General features: G+C 35.9%; 1 protein-coding gene across 3 annotated transcripts in view; it reads right to left on the bottom strand.

Moving 5' to 3' along the window:
* The window catches only part of LOC128014164 (protein O-mannosyl-transferase TMTC3), a 47,936-nt gene that overhangs the window by 4,366 nt on the left and 16,375 nt on the right, over positions 1–27,195 (bottom strand). For 2 of the 3 annotated variants that reach the window (XM_052597507.1, XM_052597509.1), the window contains 6 exons: positions 5,364–5,512; positions 5,163–5,283; positions 4,816–4,927; positions 2,951–3,054; positions 1,705–1,874; positions 828–1,054 (listed from right to left, as the gene is read on the bottom strand). In XM_052597507.1, the coding sequence (XP_052453467.1) occupies positions 828–1,054; positions 1,705–1,874; positions 2,951–3,054; positions 4,816–4,927; positions 5,163–5,283; positions 5,364–5,512 (883 nt within the window). The remainder of the gene's footprint in view (positions 1–827; positions 1,055–1,704; positions 1,875–2,950; positions 3,055–4,815; positions 4,928–5,162; positions 5,284–5,363; positions 5,513–27,195) is intronic. The other variant, XM_052597508.1, reaches the window with a different exon arrangement.

Raw genomic sequence — 27,195 nt, 5'->3', positions numbered from 1 at the left:
ATCTGAAAAACAATGCTGCAGTCAGTTATTATCCTTTGAACATGTGTGTTCAGGGCCAGAATGTCTGTCTTTGTTTTGGTTTGTGAAACTCGCCCACTGCTAGCTTTTTCACTTGTATTTTGGCCTCCCGGGTTGCCAGTTGGCAGAAAACACAGCATGCTTAATTTCATTAATCATCAAATGCACTCTTTCTTGTCTGTCGTCAATCTGGAAACCTGCGTATGTGTCAAGTCTGAGGAGGAGCAGCCAAGTAAAAAAAATCCTCTCCAATATTTTCAATTTGGACCGCTAGATCTAGTTCAACCACTCTCTGTGTCAATCCTACATACAGCAACTTTGACTAGCAAATTGAGTTTACTGAATACCTCACTGTTTCTTGTAAAAGACGCAATGTTTTAAGATCAGGTCAGAAAAATCTAATTAGGGAGTTTATTTTGTAACATTATTTCACTAGAACCTAGTGAGCTACATGAGCAGGTGGTACTGGATTTTAAGACATAAATGGCACACCGAAAATAGTAGGTCTCATAGCCAAATTTGAAGGCATCATAGCATCCATATTTCATGAAGGCGACCAAAGACTTCAAGATAGTGGAAGTGAGAATATAATGTAGACTTTAAAACTTAATGTGTTATAAAGGGTATCAACTGTGAGTTGAGTGCCTGCGTGCCATGCAAAATTGCTCCTCTTATAGAGCGTTTCAAATTGCTTAAGATGTTTTATGATATAAGGATGCTTATTTGGCAGCAGCCTATGTAGGCAGCTCACTAGATTTTGTGACAGAGCAAACTTCATTGCTTGTTTCGAATTGCCATAGCCCACACACCTGACTCTTGCATTAAAAGCGCTGAGTTGAAGAGTGCCAGTCTGTGCCGTGGATTCAGGTCCAATGCACGATTAAAGTTTCTCAAAGCCTCTGAGGGGTCCTTCATCTCAATATTGACAATTGCCAGATTGTACCACAGGTCTGCATTGGTATGGTCCAGCTCCAGTGCTCGTAGGTAGGCGTCCTTCGCCTCACTGGGCTTGTTCATTTTCAGCAGAAGCTCCCCTCTGAGTTTTGAGAGAAAAAGACATTTTTGGAATACCTCTCGCAGGACATCTCAGAAATCTAACACACATGTACAACAAGAAAGATCAGTTTCTTTAAGAGATATTTTCTTAGCAAATAGTTTGAGTAATAGAAAGGTATTCGGTTTTTTTTTCTTTGGTTTGCCTTGTACACTTTTCATAGTGTGGATGAGAGTCCTGACATTCACAAGAACCAAGGCATTCCAGTAAATCCACTTTCAATAGCTTATCTGATCAAAATTTCATTAACAGGATGAGACATGCAGAGAGAAATCACAAAGTGTGAAGGCCATGCAAATTTTCACTTCATGCAAAATATAACAAAATCAGGGAACACCCCAATACTCTCTTACTATGGTATGTGACTTCAGCGCATATCTATGAGAAATGTTTTCTTACGGATAGCAAAAAAGGTGTTAAATTGCAAGACACGGCGGTTTAATTCTTTTCAACAATTGTATTTCTTGAATATCATCCAGTGTATACATGGGCTACAAAAAACAACACCCTCAATAACCTCAAATCCAAAATATTGTCTGAACTACAACTCATTCGGTTTCATTTGGCCATGTCAGCAAGCATGCAAGTACACAAACACATTTTTGACCCTGTCAGCATGAATGGAGACTTGCCGACTGATGTAGGCTTGCTTGAAGTCCGGTCTCATGCTGATGGCTTGCCTATAGAGTTGGTCGGCTTCCTCCAGACGGGAATCATTCGCCCGAATTAGGTTTGCCAGGTTAATGTAGACATTCAGATGGTTGGGGGCCACACGGGTTGCATACTTCTTCCCTGGAATGATCTGCCAATATGTTTTGGGAAGGTCAGCCAAGGTTGTAACCATTTACATATACATACATTTGACTCTAAGTATAACAATAATATGTTCAGTATGGGTTTTCTATACATTCCAACATGAAATATAGGCCCATGTGAAATTAAAGGCCATAAGTTCAGTTTTGAAAAAGTCAAGCAGAAAATATGAAACAGCAATTTTTAAATAGCCAAGATGTTGTAGGTACATCACAGTCATGAACCACGGTTTGCTACTTGCTATTTGCGTATTGAGGAGCATTCACATTCTAGAGATCATTTGATTGGACTAAAATTAGTGTAGTACAGCATGAGTCATCATTATATTTGGTCTATTTTTCCAATATAAAACACTGTAAAATTTAAATGAACATATTACTGTTAATAAATTTGGGTTCAGTGTTTTTTGGGGGGAAAGAAATACACTTATTTAACAAGGATGCTTTAACTTGATCAAAAGTTACAATAAATACATTTCTTTTTTTTCTTTTCTTTTTTTACATAAATGATCTTATTTTTAACTTTCAATACCATAACCATACTGGCATATTGATGAATGCTGATACACACATACTAAAACCCACAAACTATTTCTTATTCAGTTTAGACAGTTTTTTTTATTACTTTATGGGCTTTTATTTATATATAAAAGAGAAAGGGGGAACAAGATCGTGGACCTTTTAACAGTCCCTGTGAGCCATAAAATTTTATTACCTTTAAAATTACAGATGAATTTGTCTGGTTTTGTAACATTCAGGCAGTGAAAGTTTATCTTGAGATAAGCTAGGTCATTGTCTTGGGCCGTACAACACTATGGCAGTGCAAAATTAAAATTATTGCATTTGGCTCAGGAGAATGCAGTAGGAGCGGAGAACAGGAAAGGAGGTAACAAGTTTTCTTGTGATGGACAGCAAATCATATCTGAACTGGATATCTAGTAATAAACAGAAGACTGTTTAGAAGATCGTTATAGTTGGGAGATGGAAGTATTTCATTGTTTACATCAGCGTTTGTTGGCAACCTAAATAAAAGAGGGAAAAAAAATCTCACATGGGAATTTCATACCTGTGGCATAAGGGATTTTGCAATTAGATATGCCTCCTCTGCCTCTCTGGACCGGTTTAGGTTTTTGTAGGTTCTCCCAACATTCATGTGGGCCCCAATGTCATCTTAGAGGATGAAATGTTTAGTATAGAGTCATAAATCAAGAAAATGGCACAGACTAAACCTCGAAGACAGTAGATAGTGGAATGTGAATTATATGGCTTGAGTGCAACAAATAATAACGGTTACATGCAGCTGACCAGTTTAATACACAGTTGGGATGAGAACTGGCGGGAAAGACCGGGAAGAGGAAAAGCACCTCCTGTGAAAGTACTCCCTTTACAACCTTTTACAGCCATGTGGCCCACGTAACCTCAAACAACACAGAGCTAACAAACAGTGTCGGTAGGTTTCGATGTGTAAAACTGATAACGCTACCAGCATTTTCTAAGAAATGCATGGCCACACTCAAGCAGTATAGAGTTTTTTGTTATGAAAAGCAAACTGACTGTATAGATAGCCTTCACAGGATTTCTTCATTCATTAATGGGCTTACAGAGTTAAACTGGGAAAAACACATCTTGGGTGGTGGATCTCTCAAGTCACATTAGCCCAATAAACCAACATAACTTAAACAATAAAAGTCAACAGTCTAATGGCTTTGGCAGCCGCAATCGTCTTTCTCATATGTAGCCTGACAGAAGTGCAGAAAAGCCAACACAAAACCTAAATCCTCACCTTATCACATCAAATCCTAAAATTCATATATTCTTAAGACACTTAAGTGCGAAAATAGTTTTAAACTGCAATGTTTTCATACAGTCCCAAGAAATACTACTTGTTAGCTTATACACAATTTGAAATTGTCTTTAACCTCATGCCTCCAAACTTATAATAATAAGGCAGAATTTCCCACACCTCCCTAAACCAACATATCCAATGAGTTTTGTTTAAAATAAACTCCATTTTAACTTTGTCTGCCAAAATTTTCTAAAGTACTGATGGAAATATTACATATGCAAGTCTTTTTGCATTTTGTGTTTGTGGAAAACAATGTGGTGCAAAATCATTCCCAGAGACGCACTATCATTTATCATTAGCACATCTGCCGTAATGACTCCATAAATCCACATAAGGTCCACACAAATTAAGATTGGACTCATTTACTTCCTTGATGTTGTTATTGTGAATGATTCATTGTTGCTAAAATTTGTTTTGTATAATCTTTGATTAAAATGTAACAACTCGCTGTTCTTCTGAAACAGTTTTCCCTTTTGCTGATGCTACACGGCTAGTGGATAATATAAACTAATAGCCAAAAGGCTAATTAAAGGGGTCATATGATGTTGCTAAAAATAAACTTATTTTGTGCATTTGGTGTAATGAAATGGGTTTATACGAAACACACAGCATCTTCACAACATGGCGGCCGCGGTGGGAGCAACAATAAAGTTACGCCTTCTTTCTTTGCAAGAACATTTGGGCGGTGTTATGCAAAACCTCCTACAGTGTGACGTAGAAATGTGGGGCCATGTTTAAACGAGCCGTTTTTGGAGGGCGTGGAGAAGTCTTAACTTTTATAAAGATTTTCTCTTTAGGTTTGAGACTTTAGTCTTTGCAACTTTAGGGATCTTATCCATTCACGAACAGCTTGTAACACTCCAAAGAGAAAGGAAAACATGAAACACATCTTATGACCCCTTTAAGCATTCAGTCTGGCTCCATTATCAGAATGCACTGCCCACTCCAATAAATTCCCAGTGGGAATCCCCATTCTACATTTTTCCCTCATTGAAAAACCTGTTTCCTGCACAATTACGGATGCAATTTACTTTAAAGATGCTAGGGTAAACTTCAAAAGATAATCTGGGAAATGAGTCAATTACCTGGTTGCACTCGTGTGGCCTGAAGGAAGTATCTCAACGCTCTTTCATAACTATTTTGATTCTCCAAAGCATGTCCGACATTGTTCCAGAGTTTGGCATTGTTCCTGTTTACCTGGAGGAAAATGATTTTGAAATGTTTCAGGCCAGGCTGACATAACAAATCATATTTTCCAGACATCATTTCATTGTACTCTAGTTTACTCTAGTCTGGATTCACCCTTTGATATAAAGCAGCGAGCTGGATTTATTCAAAGTAATGATCTCAAAATACAAGCATACAATATGTATGAGCCTGTGGCCAGATGTGGATCTATAAATCAATAATGTGTCCTTGGATGTGTTCGTACTTTCAGTGCAGATGTAAAAAGCGTGTATTCTGACTCCCAATCCCAGTTTCTGTTGAAAGTCTTCACAGCGTGTGTTGTTAGAAGAACTCCCGTGAGCAACCAAGACGTTTTCTTTAGGCCTCTGGATGTCACAAAAACAGGGAATGAGTCTCTGAGCAAGTCATTTAAATGGAATAAAGTATTTGTTTAGAGGATGTTTACCCTCTTTGGGACAGGAGTTTAAATCCATGGGCTACCAAAACACAAAATCCCATACTGGGCACGTACAGGACCCTTTCGGCTACAACAAAGCCCACAGGGAAAAACAGGTTGGAGGCAGGGATAAAAGGAAGTACGATCAACGACAGTGCCTTAAGGGAGCAAAAAAAAACGAGAAATCATTCAAATATTTGTACTAAATGTATAGCTCCATCCTAGAATGAAAATGTGTGGTTCTTTGACAATGGTAATAAAATAAAAAAAAATAAGCACAATATACATACATATTTCATTATTATTTCACAAGAGTGAATAAACGCATTGCTCATATCTTAGATGCCTTCTGGAGACATTTATCATAGGCTATTTACACAACTTTCTTTTGATCTTCAGCAATAACACAGTAAATTACATGGGATGTTTGAGCTCATGACCAGGGGTCTGTACCAAGGAGGATGTATCGTAATAAAGAAATAATGGAGGGTAAAAAGGAGAAATATATTTTCTTTCATCTGTGGAACACGTAAGGAGAGATTCTGAAAGATGTGCTGGTTCCTCTTTATTATTGCTTTTTGGTCACTCAGACTGAAGCTCTCAAGCTTTAAAAAGTACAGTAAAAATGACTACAGTATGTAATATATTCCAACTCTCCTTATGTCACATGACAGTTTTGTATGAGGAATGGGCTACAATTTAATTTGTTGTTCATAGATGAATGTACTGAGAATAGCTATTATGAATGTCAACATTTTTGATAATGCTAAAACTATACATTTAGGACTGTTTCTCACACAAAGACATCACATGGCTCCAGGAGACTTGGAACAAGTCACATTGAGTAGTTTTAAGATTTTTTTTGTAAACATTTATTGTAATTGCACAGAAAAAACAAGCAGCATGTTATTCAAAGAAAGAAAGTCTGGAAAGAAGTCAGGATTGAAACAATGCTTCTCTTTGTGAACATACATTAAATGGGTAGTTCAGCCAAAAATATTTTGTCATCATTTACTCATGTTGTTTCAAACAAGTTTGATATTGTTTTCTTTTGTTGAACACAATTTTGAAATAAATATATGTATGCATGTATATATGTATGTATGTATATATATATTTATTTATTTATTTATTTATTTATTTAAAAATTTTATATATATATATATATATATATATATATATATATATATATATATATATATATATATATAATTTTTTTTTTTCAATTTTGTTGTATGGAAAATACTACGAAAGTCAATGGCTATAAGCAACTGTTTGGTTACCAACATTCTTCAAATGTATTTACTTGATTTTATCTTGTCTTTTGTGTTCAACAGAAGAAATAAATAATTTCAGTTTGCAACAACATAAGGGTGAGTAAATGATAACTTTAATTTGAGGGTGTACATTTAGTGTACAGCTTTAGTCTCTTCATGCAAGCTAAGATTTTTTTTTTTTTTTAAGCTAATATCAAATGTTTCTCAAGACTTTCAAGCCTCCAAGCTCTTGACCCCCTACGCCAGGGCCGGAGCCTGGCAGAGTTTTGTTCCAACTCTGCTCCAACACACATACCATGTAATTTTCAAACAGGCCAGGAGGACTTGATTAGTTGGATCAGGTATACGTTTAATTAGGGTTGAATCCAAACCCTGCATGGCTCTGGCTCTCCAGGAATTGAGTTTGACACCCCTGCCCTATGTGAAAGTGCAAATCATTGCCCATTCACTGAAGAAATTACCTGTTTATTTTCCCTAGCTCTTTGAAATCTAATGCAAGAAAGTAGAAACGCCAGTCTCTTTGGCAATCCAATCAGGGATTTGTCTTAAGTGGCAACCCTGAGTGGGCACAAAACGGCCAACCAACTGTAAACCAAGAAATTCCATATGCAAAAAATATTGGATTTAAATGTTATCATTGTTTGCTCCAGACAAGCTTGTGCAGGTCTGAATGCTAATCACTCTGGTTTCATAAAGCTTTGTCTGAAACCAAGACCATGAGTTTGATTAATCTGTAACTAAACCCAATTATACATGCTTGACCTGTAGGAGAAGTGCAGGAAAACTACCAAGCCACATAACCACGATGGTCCGAGATAATTTCTCTGAGTGGTGGCAATGTATGATTGATTCAACACAAATGCGAACATGTCACTGCAGTGATCCTCAAACATGGTACTTTTCATCAAAACCACAAGCAAACACGCCTGTCTTGCACAATGCATGCCAGGCCACAAGATGTAAGATTGGGATTATAGGTTTTATTTAAGAAAAGCACCTTATGACAAGGTGATGGATCAGGATTTTTTGAAACGCTGAACCCCTGCAAGGGCACAGCCCTTGGACACCCTGTTTTGAAGAACAAACTAATTTTGTTTTGTCTAGCTACGGCTAATCTCACTCTTTTATGGGCAAGAGTCCCTTTTCAAAATCCCACTCATATTTACGAGTTTATCATCAAGTAAACCACAGGGGTGCCTTATAGAGGTTTTTTTTTTTTTTTTTTTTTTTTTTTTTTTTAAATGGAGCAATCCCAAAAAAAACGGGGGCATTCATCTCATATTGTGCGGTCCTGAAAGCGAATCGCAGAAATTGGTTTTGGCAGCAGCTTCAGAGTGAGTCAAGAACCAAAACTGTCATGCGTTGCTTACGCAGTGGTGGATTTAACAGGGCCGAAAGCAGCAGTATGGGGAGCATCATATTTATCCAATTTGCTTGACACTTTAGAGACCAAAATCAATCTTGATGAAAGAAGTTTCTGCACAAACAAACGCTTTGTCTGTGGTTATCATAAGCTGTGCACTGCATGCTGTTTGGTTGCTTTGGAACATGCAACACACAAAAAAAAACCTTCAGAGTCAAATTAGCCAAACTTTCACACCAAAGTGTTTCCTGTTTGTTAAAAGTGAATGTCAAGGGGCTTCACACAGGGAATCATTAAAATAACTAATTGTGGCCAAATAAAACAGATTCAGAGGAATATCCTCGTGCAACCTGTTCTCGGTCTCCTAACGAAGCAGACCAGTGCAACATGTTAATGCCCAAGCCCTCCTCCTTCATCTGTGCGCACTGTCCATTAATAATGATTTGTGGCCCCCTGCTCTCCAAGAGCGGCCTCTGCCAACAGAGTGAGGAAGTTCACCAAACTCTGTTGACAGCGCGTGGAGACGCAGATGAAGAATTCACACCACTGTTACACAACAAACGAGTGGAGATATGAACACACAAGATAAACGGACTTCAACTGTGACATTGCGAACTCTTGCCAGCGTGGAATCGGCCAGTGGTCGATCATATGTAGACATCAGAGCTGCAGTACAAGACTCTTAAGACGTTAACGTCTTTTATGATGAACGAAAAAAAAACAGCTCTTTTGGCTGTAAATTGAGAAGAAAATGTTGTATGAGACTAACCATTTAAAAACATGATATACACATAGTTGCAAAGGTTCAGAGAGGGGGACGTCTGCGTGTTCAGACAAGTGACATTTATCATGCGCTGGGAGTCATGACAGTTTCCAGAAGCCATTTAAATAAAAAAAAATGGTCCAGACAACATTGGACCATGGATATGAAATAGCGTGAACAAAAATTAGGTGTACATTTAGACTTCAACACAATGATTAATACCTTGCCTAAAAATGTCCCATTTTGGGTAGTAATTACCATCTGTTTATAATGAAAGGTTGTGACGCACATGCATTTCTAGAAATTAAGTGTTTTCTTTAACTTCCTTGAAGTTAAAACAGCCAATCGCCTCTTTGGCTTTTTGTTCCCACAAGATTGTGCACAAGCTGGACCAGCCTGAAAATACATGTCTTTACAGTGATTTGAGTTTAAATTAGAACCTGACCGTTATGTTTTTTTAAGGGGGGATACCAGTATTAGGGAGTAAAAAACAAACAAACAAAAAATTTGATATCAGCCAGTATTCATTCTGTATAAGCTATATTAAAGTAAAGTATGGTCTAAAGTTTGGAAGTTTTTCATTAACTCAAATGTGGTGATCAAACATAGGCCTATGTAATGGTGGCAGGGTATTTAACAATTTAACAAACTTCATTCAAATGGAGTCTGACATCAGTGCACTTAACAGTAAAGTTCACTTTTTATAACGAACACAAACAGAATTAAAGCTGCAAGCAGCGATGAATGGGCCCTCGCACCCGGGCTCACCGGCAGCGAGTGGCTTTAGTTAATAGGTGAACGGTGAGAAATATGCGTTTAAACTCATAAATATAAGTAGAATATATCAATGTTTATTCCATATATGTGCCAATCTTCCTGTTGCCAGCAGGTGGCGCTATCATTATAATGGAATATTGGCCTTCAGATGTGTTCAGGGCAGGACTTTTATCGAACATGTGAAGTTTGGGGAGGATTGGACATTTTATGCCTGAGTTACAACAACATCCTATTTCATGGCGAAACATCGAAATTTGTCAGGCCGCCATGGACACGCCCTTTAACGAAACCTCAAGATCTTCGCACTTTAAGATCGCAAAAGGCTTTAGATTACACTGACCAAGTTTGGTGTTGATCTGAATAAATATCTAGGAGGAGTTCGTTAAAGTACAACCCCTGAAAATGGCCAAAACAACACTAATTTTGCAGAGAAAATTCGAAATAACTGACTTCCTGTTGGGATTCGGATTTCGTACCAAGAGACTTTTTTGTAGATATTGGTGTGTTACATGTGTGTACCGATTTTTTGTACATGTACGTGAAACATAGCTCGAGGCGCACTCCGTTTAAAGTGTATACGCACTCCGTTGAAAGTGTGTAGGTGGCGCTATCGAGCCATTTTGCCACACTCGATGGAATATTGGCCTTCAGATCTGTTCAGGCCAGGACCCTTATCACACAAGTGAAGTTTGGGCAAGATCGGACATTTTATGCCTGAGTTATAACATCTTTTATTCCCATGGTGAGACATCGAACTTCATCACGGCGCCATGGACACACCTTTTAACAAAAACTCAAGATCTTCACAACTAAACATCACACAGGTCTTTAGATTAGACTGACCACAAAAAATACATTGATGTCATAAAATTTCTAGGAGTAGTTTGTCGCAGTGTAAAATATGTAACTTCCTGTTGCCAATAGGTGGCGCTATGATTATAACTGAATATTGGCATGTAGATCTGTTCAGGTCAAGAGTCTTATCCAACATGTGAAGTTTGGGGCAGATTGGACATTGTATGTCTGTTTGTCAGGCCACCATGGACCCGCCCTTTAACGAAACCTCAAGTCCTTCGCAATTTATTATCGCAAAGGGCTTTAGATTACACTGACCAAGTTTGGTGTTGATCTGAATAAATCTCTAGGAGGAATTCGTTAAAGTACAACCCCTGAAAATGGCAAAAACAACACCAATTTTGAAGGGAAAATTCAAAATAACCGACTTCCTGTTGGGATCCGGATATCGTACCAAGAGACTTTTTTGTAGGTATTGGAGTGTTACATGTGTGTACCGATTTTTGTACATGTACGTGGAACATAGCTCGAGGCGCACTCCGTTTAAAGTGTATACGCACTCCGTTGAAAGTGTATAGGTGGCGCTATTGAGCCATTTTGCCACACTCGATGGAATATTGGCCTTCAGATCTGTTTAGGCCAGGACCCTTATCACACAAGTGAAGTTTGTGCAAGATCAGACATTTTATGCCTGAGTTATAACATCTTTTATCCCCATGGCGAGACATCGAACTTCATCACGGGGCCATGGACACACCTTTTAACAAAAACTCAAGATCTTCACAAATAAACATCACACAGGTCTTTAGATTAGACTGACCACAAAAAAGACATAGATGTCATAAAATTTCTAGGAGTAGTTTGTCGCAGTGTAAAATATGTAACTTCCTGTTGCCAATAGGTGGCGCTATGACTATAACTGAATATTGGCATGTCAATCTGTTCAGGTCAAGAGTCTTATCCAACATGTGAAGTTTGGGGCAGATTGGACATTGTATGTCTAAGTTACAGCAACTTCCTTTTTCATGGCGAAACATCGAAATTTGTCAGGCCGCCATGGACCCGCCCTTTAACGAAACCTCAAGTCCTTCGCAATTTATTATCGCAAAGGGCTTTAGATTACACTGACCAAGTTTGGTGTTGATCTGAATAAATCTCTAGGACGAGTTCGTTAAAATACAACACATGGAAATGACCAAAATTACACAAAATATGCTCATAATATTAAAAATAACCGACTTCCTGTTGGGTTTAGAATTTCGCTCCAAGAGTCTTTTTTGTAGGTATTGGTGTGTTACATATGTGTGCCAATTTTCGTGCATGTACGTGAAACATAGCTGGAAGGCTGTTGATTTTCTTGGCATAGGTGGCGCTGTCGAGCCATTTTGCCACACCCTCTTCTGAATCCTATATCAGACGAAATTTTTCACCAGGTTTGACGCGTGTGCAAAGTTTCATGACTTTTTGAGCATGTTAAAGCCCTCAAAAATGTGATTCATTCGGGAGAAGAAGAAGAATAATAATAATAATAATAAATATAGCTGCAAGCAGCGATGGCGGGCTCAAGCCATCAGTGCAACACCACCCCTGTGGCATCAGGTAAACTGTGCCAAGCGGGCACATGCATTCACAATAGCACTCTGGCAGTCAGTTGTTAAGGGATACGGCAGTTAAAGGGTTAATCCGAATCATCTAGACTTTGAAATCACATTCACAGAACAATATATATAACTTTAGAAACACATTTTTCAATCTGAGTTAAACCTTTTTTTGGGCTTATTTTATCAGTAAAGGAAAAAATGCCTAATAATTCTTCACACCTGAATATAAGGAGTTTTGTTTTTCTCTTCCAGGCTTCATGGTCAACTACATATGTATCACACTCGTTGCTTTCTATAGTGCAGCTCAACCAATTCTCATCCCATTCGTCCATATTTGTGAAATCACAAATCCCGGACAATATTTGTTGTAGTCCAAACAATTTGTTCATTATAGTTTTTAAAAAGTGTTTTTTGTTAAATAAAATATCTCCTTTTGAATTGGACTTTCAGCTTAGTAACTTTGCAGAACTTTTTTTTATGCTGAAACAACAACATTACAGTATAACTAAATTTGAAAAATAATAATAGCACTCCTTTAATAGGCATTATTAAACAGTTCATAAATACAGCTATAAATGTTTTGTTCTTAAGCTATAAAGTTCAATCATTGTATTTTCATACTTTAAGTATTATAACATTATTCTAGTTGTCAGCAGGGGCGCTGCACAAGATCCCGGGCCCTATGCATAGGGAGTCCTAATGGTGACAGTCCTTTGTGAGCTCATCTAAAGCAAAGACTATTTATACATTTAAATCATTCACAAATGAGATTTAAAGGAACATTCATCTACCAAACTAAAAAGTCAAACACAACACAGAGGGATACAGAACACAGAAATATTTTTTTCAAGATGGATAAAAAGAAACTGTACAGCTGTACACTTGATAAAAAAAAATATATATATATATATATATATATATATATATATATATATATATATATATATATATATATATATATATATATATATATTTTTTTTTTTTTTTTTTTTATCAAGTATATATATATATATACATGTGTCTGTGTGTGTGTATTGGCTTTCCAATGCCGTTGATAATAGGGGTTAGCAAGTTTAAAACACGTACAGAGTCCATGCAGACGGATGTAGATGCATAACAAATGTCTTTCTTTATTACTTGAACTCCATTAAAAATGATCTCAAACGTCTTGTGTCCTCTCCTTGTTCACATGTACACACAAAGCCATACCTTATGGACTGCATACAACCAGAATCCACCTGGAGAGCAAGTCTACAGTGCACTCAAAAACTGTGCTTCCCACATACCAACACACACACACATATATATATATATATATATATATATATATATATATATATATATATATATATATATATATATATAATTCAAGTGTACAGTTTCCTTTTATTGCATATTGAAATAAATATTTCTGTATCAATCTGTGTTGTGTTTGTTTATTTTTATTTTTCTTAGGAAGATAACTGACCCTTTACTCTCCTTTTTAAAATATGTCCTTATAAACCAAGAAAAAGTTATTTATAGCTGTATTTATAAGCTGCTTACTAATGACTATTAATGTTGGGACAAGACTTTATAAAGCACGAACTGACTATTTACTAATGAGTGCAGTTATTATAAAGTGTTACCAATGCATTTACTAATGTTAGCAAATAAGACATTATTTTACAGTGTTATCAAATCCTTAAATGATTTATAAGTGTTCTGCTTGCATTACAGCTTAGTCTTCATCTGTGAGCTGAACAGATTTACTGTTACATCCATGACATTATGTAAATTCAAATAAATAGCATGTCAGAGGATGTCATAGGTCAGTATCAAATGAGTTTGAAATTATTATTTGCAGCACAAATAAGGTTTTTTAGGATTTTTTAAAATCCCTAAAACTGTCAGAAAAGGATAAGGCCTAAGATATTTCTATGTGAGTGGCTAAATTTATTTTTGTTTTTATAATCGTAATACATAAACTATGAAATTATACAAAATGTATAAAAAAGTAAATAAATAAATACGCTACATTAAAAAAGCAGCCAAGACAAATGAGTCTCCTTTTTTATATATATAGATTAAAATTGAAGACAGAAGCAGCTGGTATATGCGGTCACTTAATATTCAAATCCAGTAGATCCACTTCAGATTTATTTCTCAACAGTTTATGTTCACGTGGCTGTTTTCGTTTATATTCGCCAAGCTATTATGTATCTTGAAATAATCTTGTCCGTGATGTGTTCGTACGACGAAAGGCAGAATCCTGCAGCTCGAGAGATATATGTTATTGTGCCAGTCGCGCTTTCAAATAGTCTTGCACACTTAAACGGGTCACAAACACCTGTATTTAGCTCTTGTTGTGTTATAATGTGTGTATTGTGTGCATTTATGGCAATATTTTATTTTAAAAAGCTCTTAAACAAGAATAAATTTGTTAGTTTTGAACTTGTGGCACTGTGCGCGCTGATCGGAGCGGTGATTTCAGATAGGCAGCCACAAATATTTAATTTTCACACAAACAGTTCAAAAACATCTTAATTTAGCTCTTGGTGTGTTCTAATTTGTGAATTGTGTGATATCGCTGCAATACTTTATTCTTAATAGCTATGAAACAAGAATAAACTCGTTTTTTCTGAGCTCGTCATTCCACACGCTCCTGCTCAGAGCGGTGATTAATCTCTCCTGTTTCTCACGTATCACTGACCACACATCAATTATTAATGAGCCCTGACCCGGTAATAATCATATATGTTGGTTTAGCTTGTCAGTGTGAATTAAATCTAAGTATTTATTTGTATTTTAACCGATTTAAAAGAGAAACTAAAACTCCGGTAATTGCACCTGTAGGGGCGCAATTTCTCTCAGACAATGGAAGACTAAGCACATACACTCAAACAGAGGGACAGAAGTGAGATGAGATGTCTGACAGTTTTTTTTAATTTTCTGTTACCCATACAGTGTTGTAAAGTCGTGAAACTATCCATATTTACTCAGAATGACTTTTTGTCTGTATGAAAAAAGGTTTTGAAGTGTTTGGAATTAAAAAATGCAGGAAAATTAATAATTCCATTTTTAATGTCATTTAAAAAAAATCACAGAGACAAAACCGTTCAAGCTATCCAAAATCTATTGGCAATTTAAGTTGTTTAAAATGTTTTGGCATCATGTAGACAAAATTTGGTGTGTATAGTGTTACTCTCCTCTGAGCAGTATGCATTAATTCACAGCTAAATGTAAAAAAAAAATCCACATTCAAATTAAAATAGCTGACTTCCTGTTGATCGTAGCTGATGACTGTGAATTAGAAAGTTGTCCGTCTTGATGAGAACAATTTTTGTACCGAGTTTGGTGTCTGTAGCTAAAACTAACCCCCCCACTTTTGACAAAAGGTGGCGCTATAGAGTGCCTCTTCCACGCCCTCTTATGAACTTTTGCCAGTGTCTAGTTATCATAAATACTGATATGTGTTCTGAGTTTGATGAAATTCTAAGCATGTTATATGCCTCAAAATCACCTGAGAAGTATTCCAGTTTAACATGTTGCCACGGCAACAATATTTTTAGATATCAATATCCCCCCAGCAGATTTATATAGGCTGTGTTTTAACATTATTCTGATGAAGTTTGAAGCAAATTGAGTAATAATAAGATGCTGAATTCAAAGCATTTTGAAAATGACACACTTCCTGCTGCCAGTTGGTGGCGCTATAACTTTGACTCCTAATAGTCACATATATGCGATCGACATCATACAAAGAATAATCTGATGAGGTTTGATTAAAATCAGGAAATGTATGTGGATGGTATTAGACACTTCCTGTTTCTCATTTCTCGCCATAATTTCAACACCTCGCCACGAGCAAACCGTTAGAGATATCAAAAATCCCCTGGCAATTTTTCATCCCCAATGTCTTGAGATCATGTTGACCGAATTTGGTGGCAATCTGCAAAAAAACCTATGACAAGTATTTCAAATTCCAGAGCATGCGCTTTTTACATAACTCTAAATAGCTGACTTCCTGTTGGGCGGAGCCTATGACATGCAATACGAAAGTTGTTCGGCACGATGAGATCTATATGTGTACTGAGTTTCATATGCATATGTGTGAGTATGTGTGAGCTATACATCAACATTTCTGACTGTGATCCAGGGGGCGCCGTAGAGCCCTTGTGCCACGCCCGGGTCCCAGCCTCTGCAGGCTCCTAAAGGCCACAGATTCCAAAGTGTGCGCAAATTTTCAAGAGTTTTTGAGTATGTTAAGGACCCCAAAAGCCCCCACAACTTTGACGAAAAATATGAATACTAAACCCTAAATAACCAACTTCCTGTTGGGCGGAGCCTATGACATGCAGTACGAAAGTTGTTTGGTTTGATGAGATCTACATGTGTACCGAGTTTCGTGTGTCTACGTGCAAGTATGTATGATATATGGCCCTCAGTATTCCAGGGGGCGCTGTAGAGCCCCTGTGCCACGCCCGTATATCTGTCTCTGCCCAGCCCTAATGGCCGCAGGTTCCAAGGTGTGTGCCAATTTTCAAGAGTTTTCGAGCATGTTAAGGACCCCAAAAGCCCCCGTAACGTTGGAAAAAAATAATAATAAATATAGCTGCAAGCAGCGATGGCGGGCTCAAGCCACCAATGCCATCGCCACCCCGGTGGCATCAGGTAAAGTGTGCCCAGTGGGCACATGCATTCATAATATCCCTCTGGCAGTGAGGTTTTAAAGGATATGGCAGTTAAAGGGTTAATCCGAATCATCTAGACTTTAAAATTACATTCACAGAACAATATATATATATATATATATATATATATATATATATATATATATATATATATATATATATTTATAACTTTAGTAACACTTTACAATAAGATTTCATTTATAAACATTATGTTAACATGAACAATATTTATATAGCATTCATTCATGTCAGTTAATATTCCAAACTTAAACATTAAAACATTGTTTTATTGTGATTTTTTTCCAAGATCATTTTACCAATTCCAAACCATATCAATCTTAATAACTACCATTATTTTTATTTAATCATTTATAAGTGCTATACAATAGTCCAGGAAAGCTGGAAGAGAAAAACACTTTATATTCATGTGTGTAGAATTATTAGGCATGTTTTCTTTTGCAGATGGAATGCGCTAAAAAAAGAGTTTTAACTCAAACTGTAAAGTCGAAAATTATGAAATACCCATGAGAAATATCAAACACAAATGCAATACAGAAATGGATAAGTTAAGACTTGACCATTATACAAAAAATGCTGACTGGGTCATGAGGTCAGAAAAGAAGAAGAAAAAAACAGGTCAAGAAGAACTGACAAAAAGAATTGCAAAATAATTAGGAATTAATGTGAAGATTAATTTTTAGTCAATTCTGCAAGACAGACTTTCAGGAAAGGAGGTGGAATAAAAATGAGCTCCTAAATCTTAATCCTGGATTCTGGAAGATATATTCCTCAAACCATCGGACAAGAGGAGGTGGTGCTGGTCCTTCACGAGTCACTCTAATCTGTTCATGAAGCCTATATATAAAGTCTTAATATATAGTATTTCACAATACTTCATGGTATTCTAATTAAATCATTTTTTGGAATCTTAGATTTCTCAGAACCTGACACATTGTAATTCTGAGACTCCAGGAAAGTGGCAGTTCTGTAAAATGTTGGCACTGGAGACTAAATGCTCCCTGATAGTTTCACACCTAATTCACTTAACACACACACACACACACACACACACACACACACACACATTACCCACAGTGACAGTGGGACTGAGTGACATCAGATTTATGATAGTTTTTTAATTTTCTATCATCCATATAGTGTTGTATAGTCATGAAACTATGCATATTTCCTCAGAATGACTTGTCTTCTATGTGTACATTTTTTTGAAGTGTTTAGAAGCTGCACTTTAAAAAAATAAAAGACATTTACTGGTTACTTTTTTACTGTTATTTCAAAAAATCACCACGACAAAACCATTCAAGCTATCCAAAATTCATTCGCATCTGTTCTGTAAGATAAATTCTTTAAACAGTGGTAAAAGAGGATGTGGTGCTGAGCCTTCAAGAGTCACTCAAAACGTATCTGTCCATAAAGCCTATAAAGAATTATTCTTAATATACAGTTCACAATACTTCAGCATATTGTTCTAATTAAGTGAGGGTCATTTTATTAGTAAAATACATAAAATTCATATTATTTTTCTTTGAAAGATTTCTATAAATGATTTAAATCATACTTGTTTCTACAATAATTATTTAAAAGTGATCCTATAGCTCCATCAGGTGGCCATTATTGGTACTAAGAATTGCAAGCTTCATTTATAAGTTATGATAGTTTTAATTTTTTGCTGGCTCTTGAAAATGATAAAGCTTTGAAACTTACTGTGGTTCCTTCAAATGATGACTTCTACGTATATAAAAAATTATGAAGAGTTTGGAATTAAAAAATTTAAAGATATAGTAAAATAACTATTGTATTTTTTTATGTTACTTTAATAAATCGCTATGGCCACACCATTTAAGGTATCCTAAACCCATTCGCAATTTAACATCTTCAGTATATTGGATTCATGTTTAAAAAAAAGTTTGGTGTGAACTACTTGTGTCTTCTTGGAGGAGTATGAATTCATTTACAGGCTGATTTTATCATAAATCCACAATAGAATTTCTGAGTTCTGTATCAATCTGTGTTGTTGTTTGTTTATTTTTATTTTTTTATTTTTCATAGGAAGATAACTGATCCTTTACTCTCCTTTTTAATAAATGTGCTTATAAACCAAAAACAAGCTATTTATAGCTGTATTTATAAACTGCTTACTACTGACTATTAATATTGGGACAAGGCTTTATAAAGCATGAACTGACTATTTACTTTTTGAGTTTGAAATTATTATTTGCAGCACAAATAAGGTTTTTTACGATTTTTTAAAATTCCTAAAACTGTAAGAAAAGGATAAGGCCTAAGATTTCTATGTGAGTGGCTAAATTTATTTGTTTTTATAACTATAATGCATAAACTATGAAATTATACAAAATATATAAAAAAGTACAACAGTTATTGTTTTCCAATGTTTTTTAGCCTACTGCAATCATTCTAAACAGCTTGAATAAAACCTGTTAATATTTATTATAGACCACTGTAACTGTGTATAATCTAACAAACAAGTTTATTATGAAAATAAAAGTGTGTACACCAGATAAATTGGACGATAAAGAAATTGCTAACAATAGTATAATAGAGCATGTTTTATGTTTTTAGGCGTTTAGATGCAGAAATGGACAAATCAAATGTAAAATAAAATGTAATTGATTTAAATAAATATAGATTAATTCTTGTTAGAGCAAAATAATAAATAAATAAATACGTACACACATTAAAAACGCAGCCAAGATGAATGAATTACATTTTTTATATAGATTAAAATTGAAGACAGAAGCAGCTGGTATACGCGGTCACTTAATATTCAAATCCAGTAGATCCACTTCAGATATATTTCTCAACGGTTTACGTTCACGTGGCTGTTTTCGTTTATATTCGCCAAGCTATTTTGAAATAATCTTGTCCGTGATGTGTTCGTTTGTACGACGAAAGCCAGAATCCTGCAGCTCGAGAGATATATGTTATTCTGCCAGTCGCGCTTTCAAATAGTCTTGCACACTTAAACGGGTCACAAACACCTGCATTTAGCTCTTGTAGTGTTACAATGGGTTTATTGTGTGCATTTGTGGTAATATTTTATTTAAAAAAGCTCTTAAACAAGAATAAATTCGTTTGTTTTGAGCTGGACACTGTACGCGCTGATCGGAGGCGTGATTTCATATAGGCAGCCTCAAATATTTCATTTTCACACAAACAGTTCAAAAACATCTTAATTTAGCTCTTGGTGTGTTCTAATTGGTGAATTGTGTGATATCGCTGCAATACTTTATTTTTAATAGCTATAAAACAAGAATAAACTCGTTTTTTCTGAGCTCATCATTCCAGATGCTCCTGCTCAGAGCGGTGATTCATCTCTCGTGTTTCTCACGTATCACTGACCACACATCCATTATTAATGAGCCCTGACCTGATAATAATCATATATGTTGGTTTAGCTTGTCAGTGTGAATTAAATCCAAGTATTTATTTGTATTTTAACCGATTTAAAAGAGAAACTAAATCTCCGGTAATTGCACCTGTAGGGGCGCAATTTCTCTCAGACAATGGAAGTCTGAAGCACATACTCAAACAGAGGGACAGAGTGATATGAGATGTCTGACAGTTTTTTAATTTTCTATTATCCATACAGTGTTGTAAAGTCGTGAAACTATCCATATTTACTCAGAATGACTTTTTGTCTGTATGAAAAAAGGTTTTGAAGTGTTTGGAATTTAAAAATGCAGGAAAATTAATAATTCCATCTTTATTGTCATTTAAAAAAATCACCACGACAAAACCATCCAAGCTATCCAAAACCCATTCACAATTTAAGTTCCTCAATGTTTTTTCAACATGTACACCAAGTTTGGTGTGTATAGTGTTACTCTCCTCTGAGCAGTATGCATTAATTCACAGCTAAATGTAAAAAACAATCCACATTCAAATCAAAATAGCCGACTTCCTGTTGGTCGTAGCTGATGACTGTGAATTAGAAAGTTGTCCGTCTTGATAAGAACAATTTTTGTACTGAGTTTGGTGTCTGTAGCTAAAACTAACCCCCCCACTTTTGACAAAAGGTGGCGCTATAGAGTGCCTCTTCCACGCCCTCTTATGAACTTTTGCCAGTGTCTAGCTGTCACTAATACTGATATGTGTTCTTAGTTTGATGAAATTCTAAGCATGTTATATGCCTCAAAATCACCTGAGAAGTATTCCAGTTTGACATGTTGCCACGGCAACAATATTTTTAGATATCAATATCCCCCCAGCAGATTTATATCGACTGTGTTTTAACATTATTCTGATGAAGTTTGAAGCAAATCGAGTAAAAATAAGATGCTGAATTCAAAGCATTTTGAAAATGACACACTTCCTGCTGCCAGTTGGTGGCGCTATAACTTTGACTCCTAATAGTCACATATATGCGATCGACATCATACAATGAATAATCTGATGAAGTTTGATTACAATTAGGAAATGTATGTGGATGGTATTAGACACTTCCTGTTTCTCAATTCTCGCCATAAATTCAACGCCTCACTACGAGCAAACCGTTTGAGATTTCAAAAATCCCCTGGCAATTTTTCATCCCCAATGTCTTGAGATCATGTTGACCGAGTTTGGTGTCAATCGGCAAAAAACCCTATGACAAGTATTTCAAATTCCAGAGCATGCGCTTTTTACATAACTCTAAATAGCTGACTTCCTGTTGGGCGGAGCCTATGACATGCAATACGCAAGTTGTTCGGCACGATGAGATCTATATGTGTACTGAGTTTCATATTAATACGTGTAAGTATGTGTGAGCTATACATCAATATTAATGGCTGTATTCCAGGGGGCGCCGTAGAGCCCCTGTGCCACGCCCGGGTCCCAACTTCTGCAGGCTCCTAAAGGCCACAGATTCCAAAGTGTGCGCAAATTTTCAAGAGTTTTTGAGTATGTTAAGGACCCCAAAAGCCCCCACAACTTTGACGACAAATATGAATAATAAACCCCAAATAGCCAACTTCCTGTTGGGCGGAGCCTATGATATGCAATTCGAAAGTTATTTGTATTGATGAGTTCTATATGTGTACCGAGTTTTGTGCGTCTACGTGCAAGTATGTATGATATATGGCCCTCAGCATTCCAGGGGGCGCTGTAGAGCCCCTGTGCCACGCCCGTGTATCAGTCTCTGCCCGGCCCTAATGGCCGCAGGTTCCAATGTGTGTGCCAATTTTCAAGACTTTTTAAGCATGTTAAGGGCCCCAAAAGCCCCCGAAACCTTGAAGAAAAATAATAATAATAAATAATAATAATAACAAATAATCCTAAGGAAAACAATAGGGCTCTCGCCCTCCAGGCTTGAGCCCTAATAATAAAATATAGCTGCAAGCAGCGATGGCGGGCTCAAGCCACCAATGCCATCACCACCCCGGTGGCATCAGGTAAACTGTGCCCAGCGGGCACATGCATTCACAATATCCCTCTGGCAGTGAGGTTTTAAAGGATAGAGGGGAGCGTAGAGGGGAGCGTGCATTTGCAGTGGCTGGGCCACGACTCTGGAATACCCTGCCTTTAGAGATCAGACTGGCCCCTTCCTTGTCTATTTTTAAATCTTTGCTAAAAACTTTTTTATTTTCCTTAGTGTACTGACTACTGTGTTATGCTACATTTTGAAATGGGTGGTTTTAAATTTTTTGTCTGGTCTATTTTTATGTATGTGTAATATTCTTGCTCTTATGTTAAAGCACTTTGGTCAGCCAGGAGGCTGTTGTAAATGCGCTATACAAATAAATTGAACTTGAACTTGAACTTGAACTTGATATGGCAGTTAAAGGGTTAATCCGAATCATCTAGACTTTAAAATCACATTCACAGAACAATATATATATATATATAAAACTTTAGTAACACTTTACAATAAGATTTCATTTATAAACATTATGTTAACATGAACAATATTTATATAGCATTCATTCATGTCAGTTAATATTCCAAACTTAAACATTAAAACATTGTTTTATTGTGATTTTTTTCCAAGCACATTTTACCAATTCCAAACCATATCAATCTTAATAACTACCATTATTTTTTATTTAATCATTTATGAGTGCTATACAATAGTCCAGGAAAGCTGGAAGAGAAAAACAGGTCAAGAAGAACTGACAAAAGAATTGCAAAAGAATTAGGAATTAATGTGAAGATTAATTTTTAGTCAATTCTGCAAGACAGACTTTCAGGAAAGGAGGTGGAATAAAAATGAGCTCCTAAATCTTAATCCCAGATTCTGGAAGATATATTCCTCAAACCATCGGACAAGAGGAGGTGGTGCTGGTCCTTCACGAGTCACTCTAATCTGTTCATTAAGCCTATATATAAAGTCTTAATATATAGTGTTTCACAATACTTCATGGTATTCTAATTAAATAATTTTTTGGAATCTTAGATCTCTCAGAACCTGACACATTGTAATTCTGAGACTCCAGGAAAGTGGCAGTTCTGTAAAATGTTGGCGCTGGAGACTAAATGCTCACTGATAGTTTCACACCTAATTCACTTAAAACACACACAAACACACACACACAGTGACAGAGGGACAGAGTGACATCAGATGTATGTTTTTTAATTTTCTGTCATCCATATAATGTTGTATAGTCATGAAACTATGCATATTTCCTCAGAATGACTTGTCTTCTTTGTGTACATTTTTTTGAAGTGTTTAGAAGCTGCACTTTTTTTTACTGGTTCCTTTTTTACTATTATTTCAAAAAATCACCACGACAAAACCATTCAAGCTATCCAAAATTCATTCACACCTGTTCTGTAAGATTAATTCTTTAAACAGTGGTAAAAGAGGATGTGGTGCTGAACCTTCAAGAGTCACTTAAAACGTATCTGTCCATAAAGCCTATTAAGAATTATTCTTAATATACAGTTCACAATACTTCAGCTTGTTATTCTAATTAAGTGAGGGTCATTTTATCAGTAAAATTCCTAAAATACATATTATTTTATTTGAAAGATTTCTATAAATTATTTAAATCATACTCGTTTCTACAATAATTATTTAAAAGTAATCATATAGCTCCCTCTGGTGCCCATTATTGGTACTAAGAATTGCAAGCTTGATTTATAAGTTATGATAGTTTTAATTTTATGCTGGCTCTTGAAAATGATAAAGCTATGAAACTTACTGTGCTTCCTTCAAATGCGGACTTCTACTTATATAAAAAATTATGAAGAGTTAGAATGAAAAATTTTAAAGATATAGTAAAATAACTATTGTATTTTTTATGTTACTTTAATAAATCTCTATTTCAACACCATTTAAGCTATCCTAAACCCATTCACAATTTAACATCTCAGTATATTGGCATCATGTTGAAAAAGGAGTATGGAGTAGTATGAGGAGGAGTATGAATTCATTTACAGGCTGATTTTATCATAAATCCACAATAAAATTTCTGAGTTCTGTATCAATCTGTGTTGTTGTTTGTTTATTTTTATCTTTTATTTTTCATAGGAAGATAACTGACCCTTTACTCTCCTTTTTAATAAATGTGCTTATAAACCAAGGACAAGCTATTTATAGCTGTATTTATAAACTGCTTACTACTGTCTATTAATATTGGGACAAGGCTTTATAAAGCATGAACTGACTATTTACTAATGAGTGCAGTTATTATAAAGTGTTATCAATGAATTTGCTAATGTTAACACATTAGACATTATTTTACAGTGTTATCAAATCCTTAAATGACTCATAAGCATTTGTGAAAGTTCTGCTTGCATTACAGCTTAGTATTGATCTGTGAGCTGAACAGATTTACTGTTACATCTATGAGATTATGTAAATTCAAATAAATATAATGTCACAGGATGTCATAGGTCAGTATCAAATGAGTTTGAAATTATTATTTGCAGCACAAATAAGTTTTTTTTAGGATTTTTAAAAATCCCTAAAACTGACAGAAAAAGGTTAAGGCCTAAGCTATTTCTATGTGAGTGGCTAAATTTATTTTTGTTTTTATAATTGTAATACACAAACTATGAAATTATACAAAATGTATAAAAAGGTAAATAAATAAATACGCACACATTAAAAAAGCAGCCAAGTCGAATGAGTTTCCTTTTTTATATAGATTAAAATTGAAGACAGAAGCAAGTGGTAAATGTGGTCACTTTAATATTCAAATCCAGTAGATCCAGTTTATGTTCACGTGGCTGTTTTCGTTTATATTCGCCAAGCTATTATGTATTTTGAAATAATCTTGTCCGTTATGTGTTCGTTCGTACGACGAAAGACAGAAACCTGCAGCTCGAGAGATATGTTATTCTGCCAGTCGCGCTTTCAAATAGTCTTGCACACTTAAACAGGTCACAAACACCTGCATTTAGCTCTTGTAGTGTTACAATGGGTTTATTGTGTGCATTTGTGGTAATATTTTATTTAAAAAAGCTCTTAAACAAGAATAAATTCGTTTGTTTTGAGCTCGACACTGTACGCGATGATCGGAGGCGTGATTTCAGATAGGCAGCCACAAATAATTCATTTTCACACAAACAGTTCAAAAACATCTGAATTTAGCCCTTGGTGTGTTCTAATTGGTTGATTGTGTGATATCGCTGTAATAATTTATTTTTAAAAGCTTTAAAACAGGAATAAATTCGTTTTTTCTGAGCTCTTTACTCCAGACGCTCGTGATCACAGCGGTGATTCATCTCTCCTATTTCTCACGTATCTCTGGCCAGAAATAATTTATCCATGAGCCCTGAACCGGTAATAATCAGATATGTTGGTTTAGCTTGTCAGTGTGAATTAAATCCAAGTATTTATTTGTATTTTTAACCGATTTAAAAGTGAAAGTAAAAGTTCGGGAATTGAACCTGTAGGGGCGCAATTTCTCCCAGACAATGGAAGTCTGAAGCACATATACTCAAACTGAGGGACAGAGTGAGATGAGATGTCTGACAGTTTTTTAATTTTCTGTTATCCATACAGTGTTGTAAAGTCGTTAAACTATGCATATTTCCTCAGAATGACTTTTTCATCTGTATGAAAAAATTATTTGACGTGTTTGGAAGCTGCAATTTAAAAATACAATAATGATTCCCTTTGTAAGGTCATTTAAAAAAATCACCACGGCAAAACCATTCAAGCTATCCAAAATCCATTCACAATTTAAGTTCCTATCAGAAATACTGATGTGTGTTCAGAGTTTTGTGAAATTCTAAGTATGGTATTTGCCTCAAAATCACCTGAGAAGTATTCCAGTTTGACATGTTGCCACGCCAACAATTTTTTAGATATCAATATCCCCCTTGCAGATTTATATCGGCTGTGTTTTAACATTATTCTGATGAAGTTTGAAGCAAATCGAGTAATAATAAGATGCTGAATTCAAATCATTTTGAAAATGACACACTTCCTTCTGCCAGTTGGTGGCGCTATAACTTTGACTCCTAATAGTCACATATATGCGATCGGCATCATACAACGAATAATCTGATGAAGTTTGATTAAAATCAGGAAATGTATGTGGACGGTATTAGACACTTCTTGTTTCTCATTTCTCGCCATAATTTCAACGCCTCGCCACGACCAAACCGTTCGAGATATCAAAAATCCCCTGGCAATTTTTCATCCCCAGTGTCTTGAGATCATGTTGACCGAGTTTGGCGGCAATCGAGAAAAAAACCTATGACAAGTATTTCAAATTCCAGAGCATGCGCTTTTTACATAACTCTAAATAGCTGACTTCCTGTTGGGTGGAGCCTATGACATGCAATACGCAAGTTGTTCGGCACGATGAGATCTATATGTGTACTGAGTTTCATATGAATATGTGCAAGTATGTGTGAGCTATACATCAACATTTCTGACTGTGTTCCAGGGGGCGCCGTAGAGCCCCTGTGCCACGCCCGGGTCCCAGCCTCTGCAGGCTCCTAAAGGCCACAGATTCCAAAGTGTGCGCAAATTTTCAAGAGTTTTTGAGTATGTTAAGGACCCCAAAAGCCCCCACAACTTTGACGAAAAATTTGAATACTAAACCCTAAATAGCCAACTTCCTGTTGGGCGGAGCCTATGATATGCAATACAAAAGTTGTTTGGATTGATGAGATTTATATGTGTACCGAGTTTCATACGTCTACGAGCAAGAATGTATGATATATGGCCCTCCATATTCCAGGGGGCGCTGTAGAGCCCCTGTGCCATGCCCGTGTATCAGTCTCTGCCCGGCCCTAATGGCCGCAGGTTCCAATCTGTGTGCCAATTTTCAAGACTTTTTAAGCACGTTAAGGGCCCCAAAAGCCCCCGAGACGTTGGAAAAAAAAAAAATAAAAATAATAATAATAATAATAATAATAATAAAAAATAATCCTAAGGAAAACAATAGGCCTCTCGCCCTTTGGGCTTGAGCCCTAAAAATAATCCTAAGGAAAACAATAGGGCTCTCGCCCTCCAGGCTTGAGCCCTAATAAACAAAGCAGATACAAGAGGGTCCTCGCACCTCGGTGCTCGGGCCCTAACTATATATATATATATATATATATATATATATATATATATATATATATATATATATATATATAAAATAAACAAGGTAATTATGTAGGGCATGCAAGCT

This window comes from Carassius gibelio, chromosome B25, assembly GCF_023724105.1.
Source record: "Carassius gibelio isolate Cgi1373 ecotype wild population from Czech Republic chromosome B25, carGib1.2-hapl.c, whole genome shotgun sequence".
Classification (NCBI taxonomy): domain Eukaryota; kingdom Metazoa; phylum Chordata; class Actinopteri; order Cypriniformes; family Cyprinidae; genus Carassius; species Carassius gibelio.
This window is presented reverse-complemented; position numbering and strand designations above follow the sequence as displayed.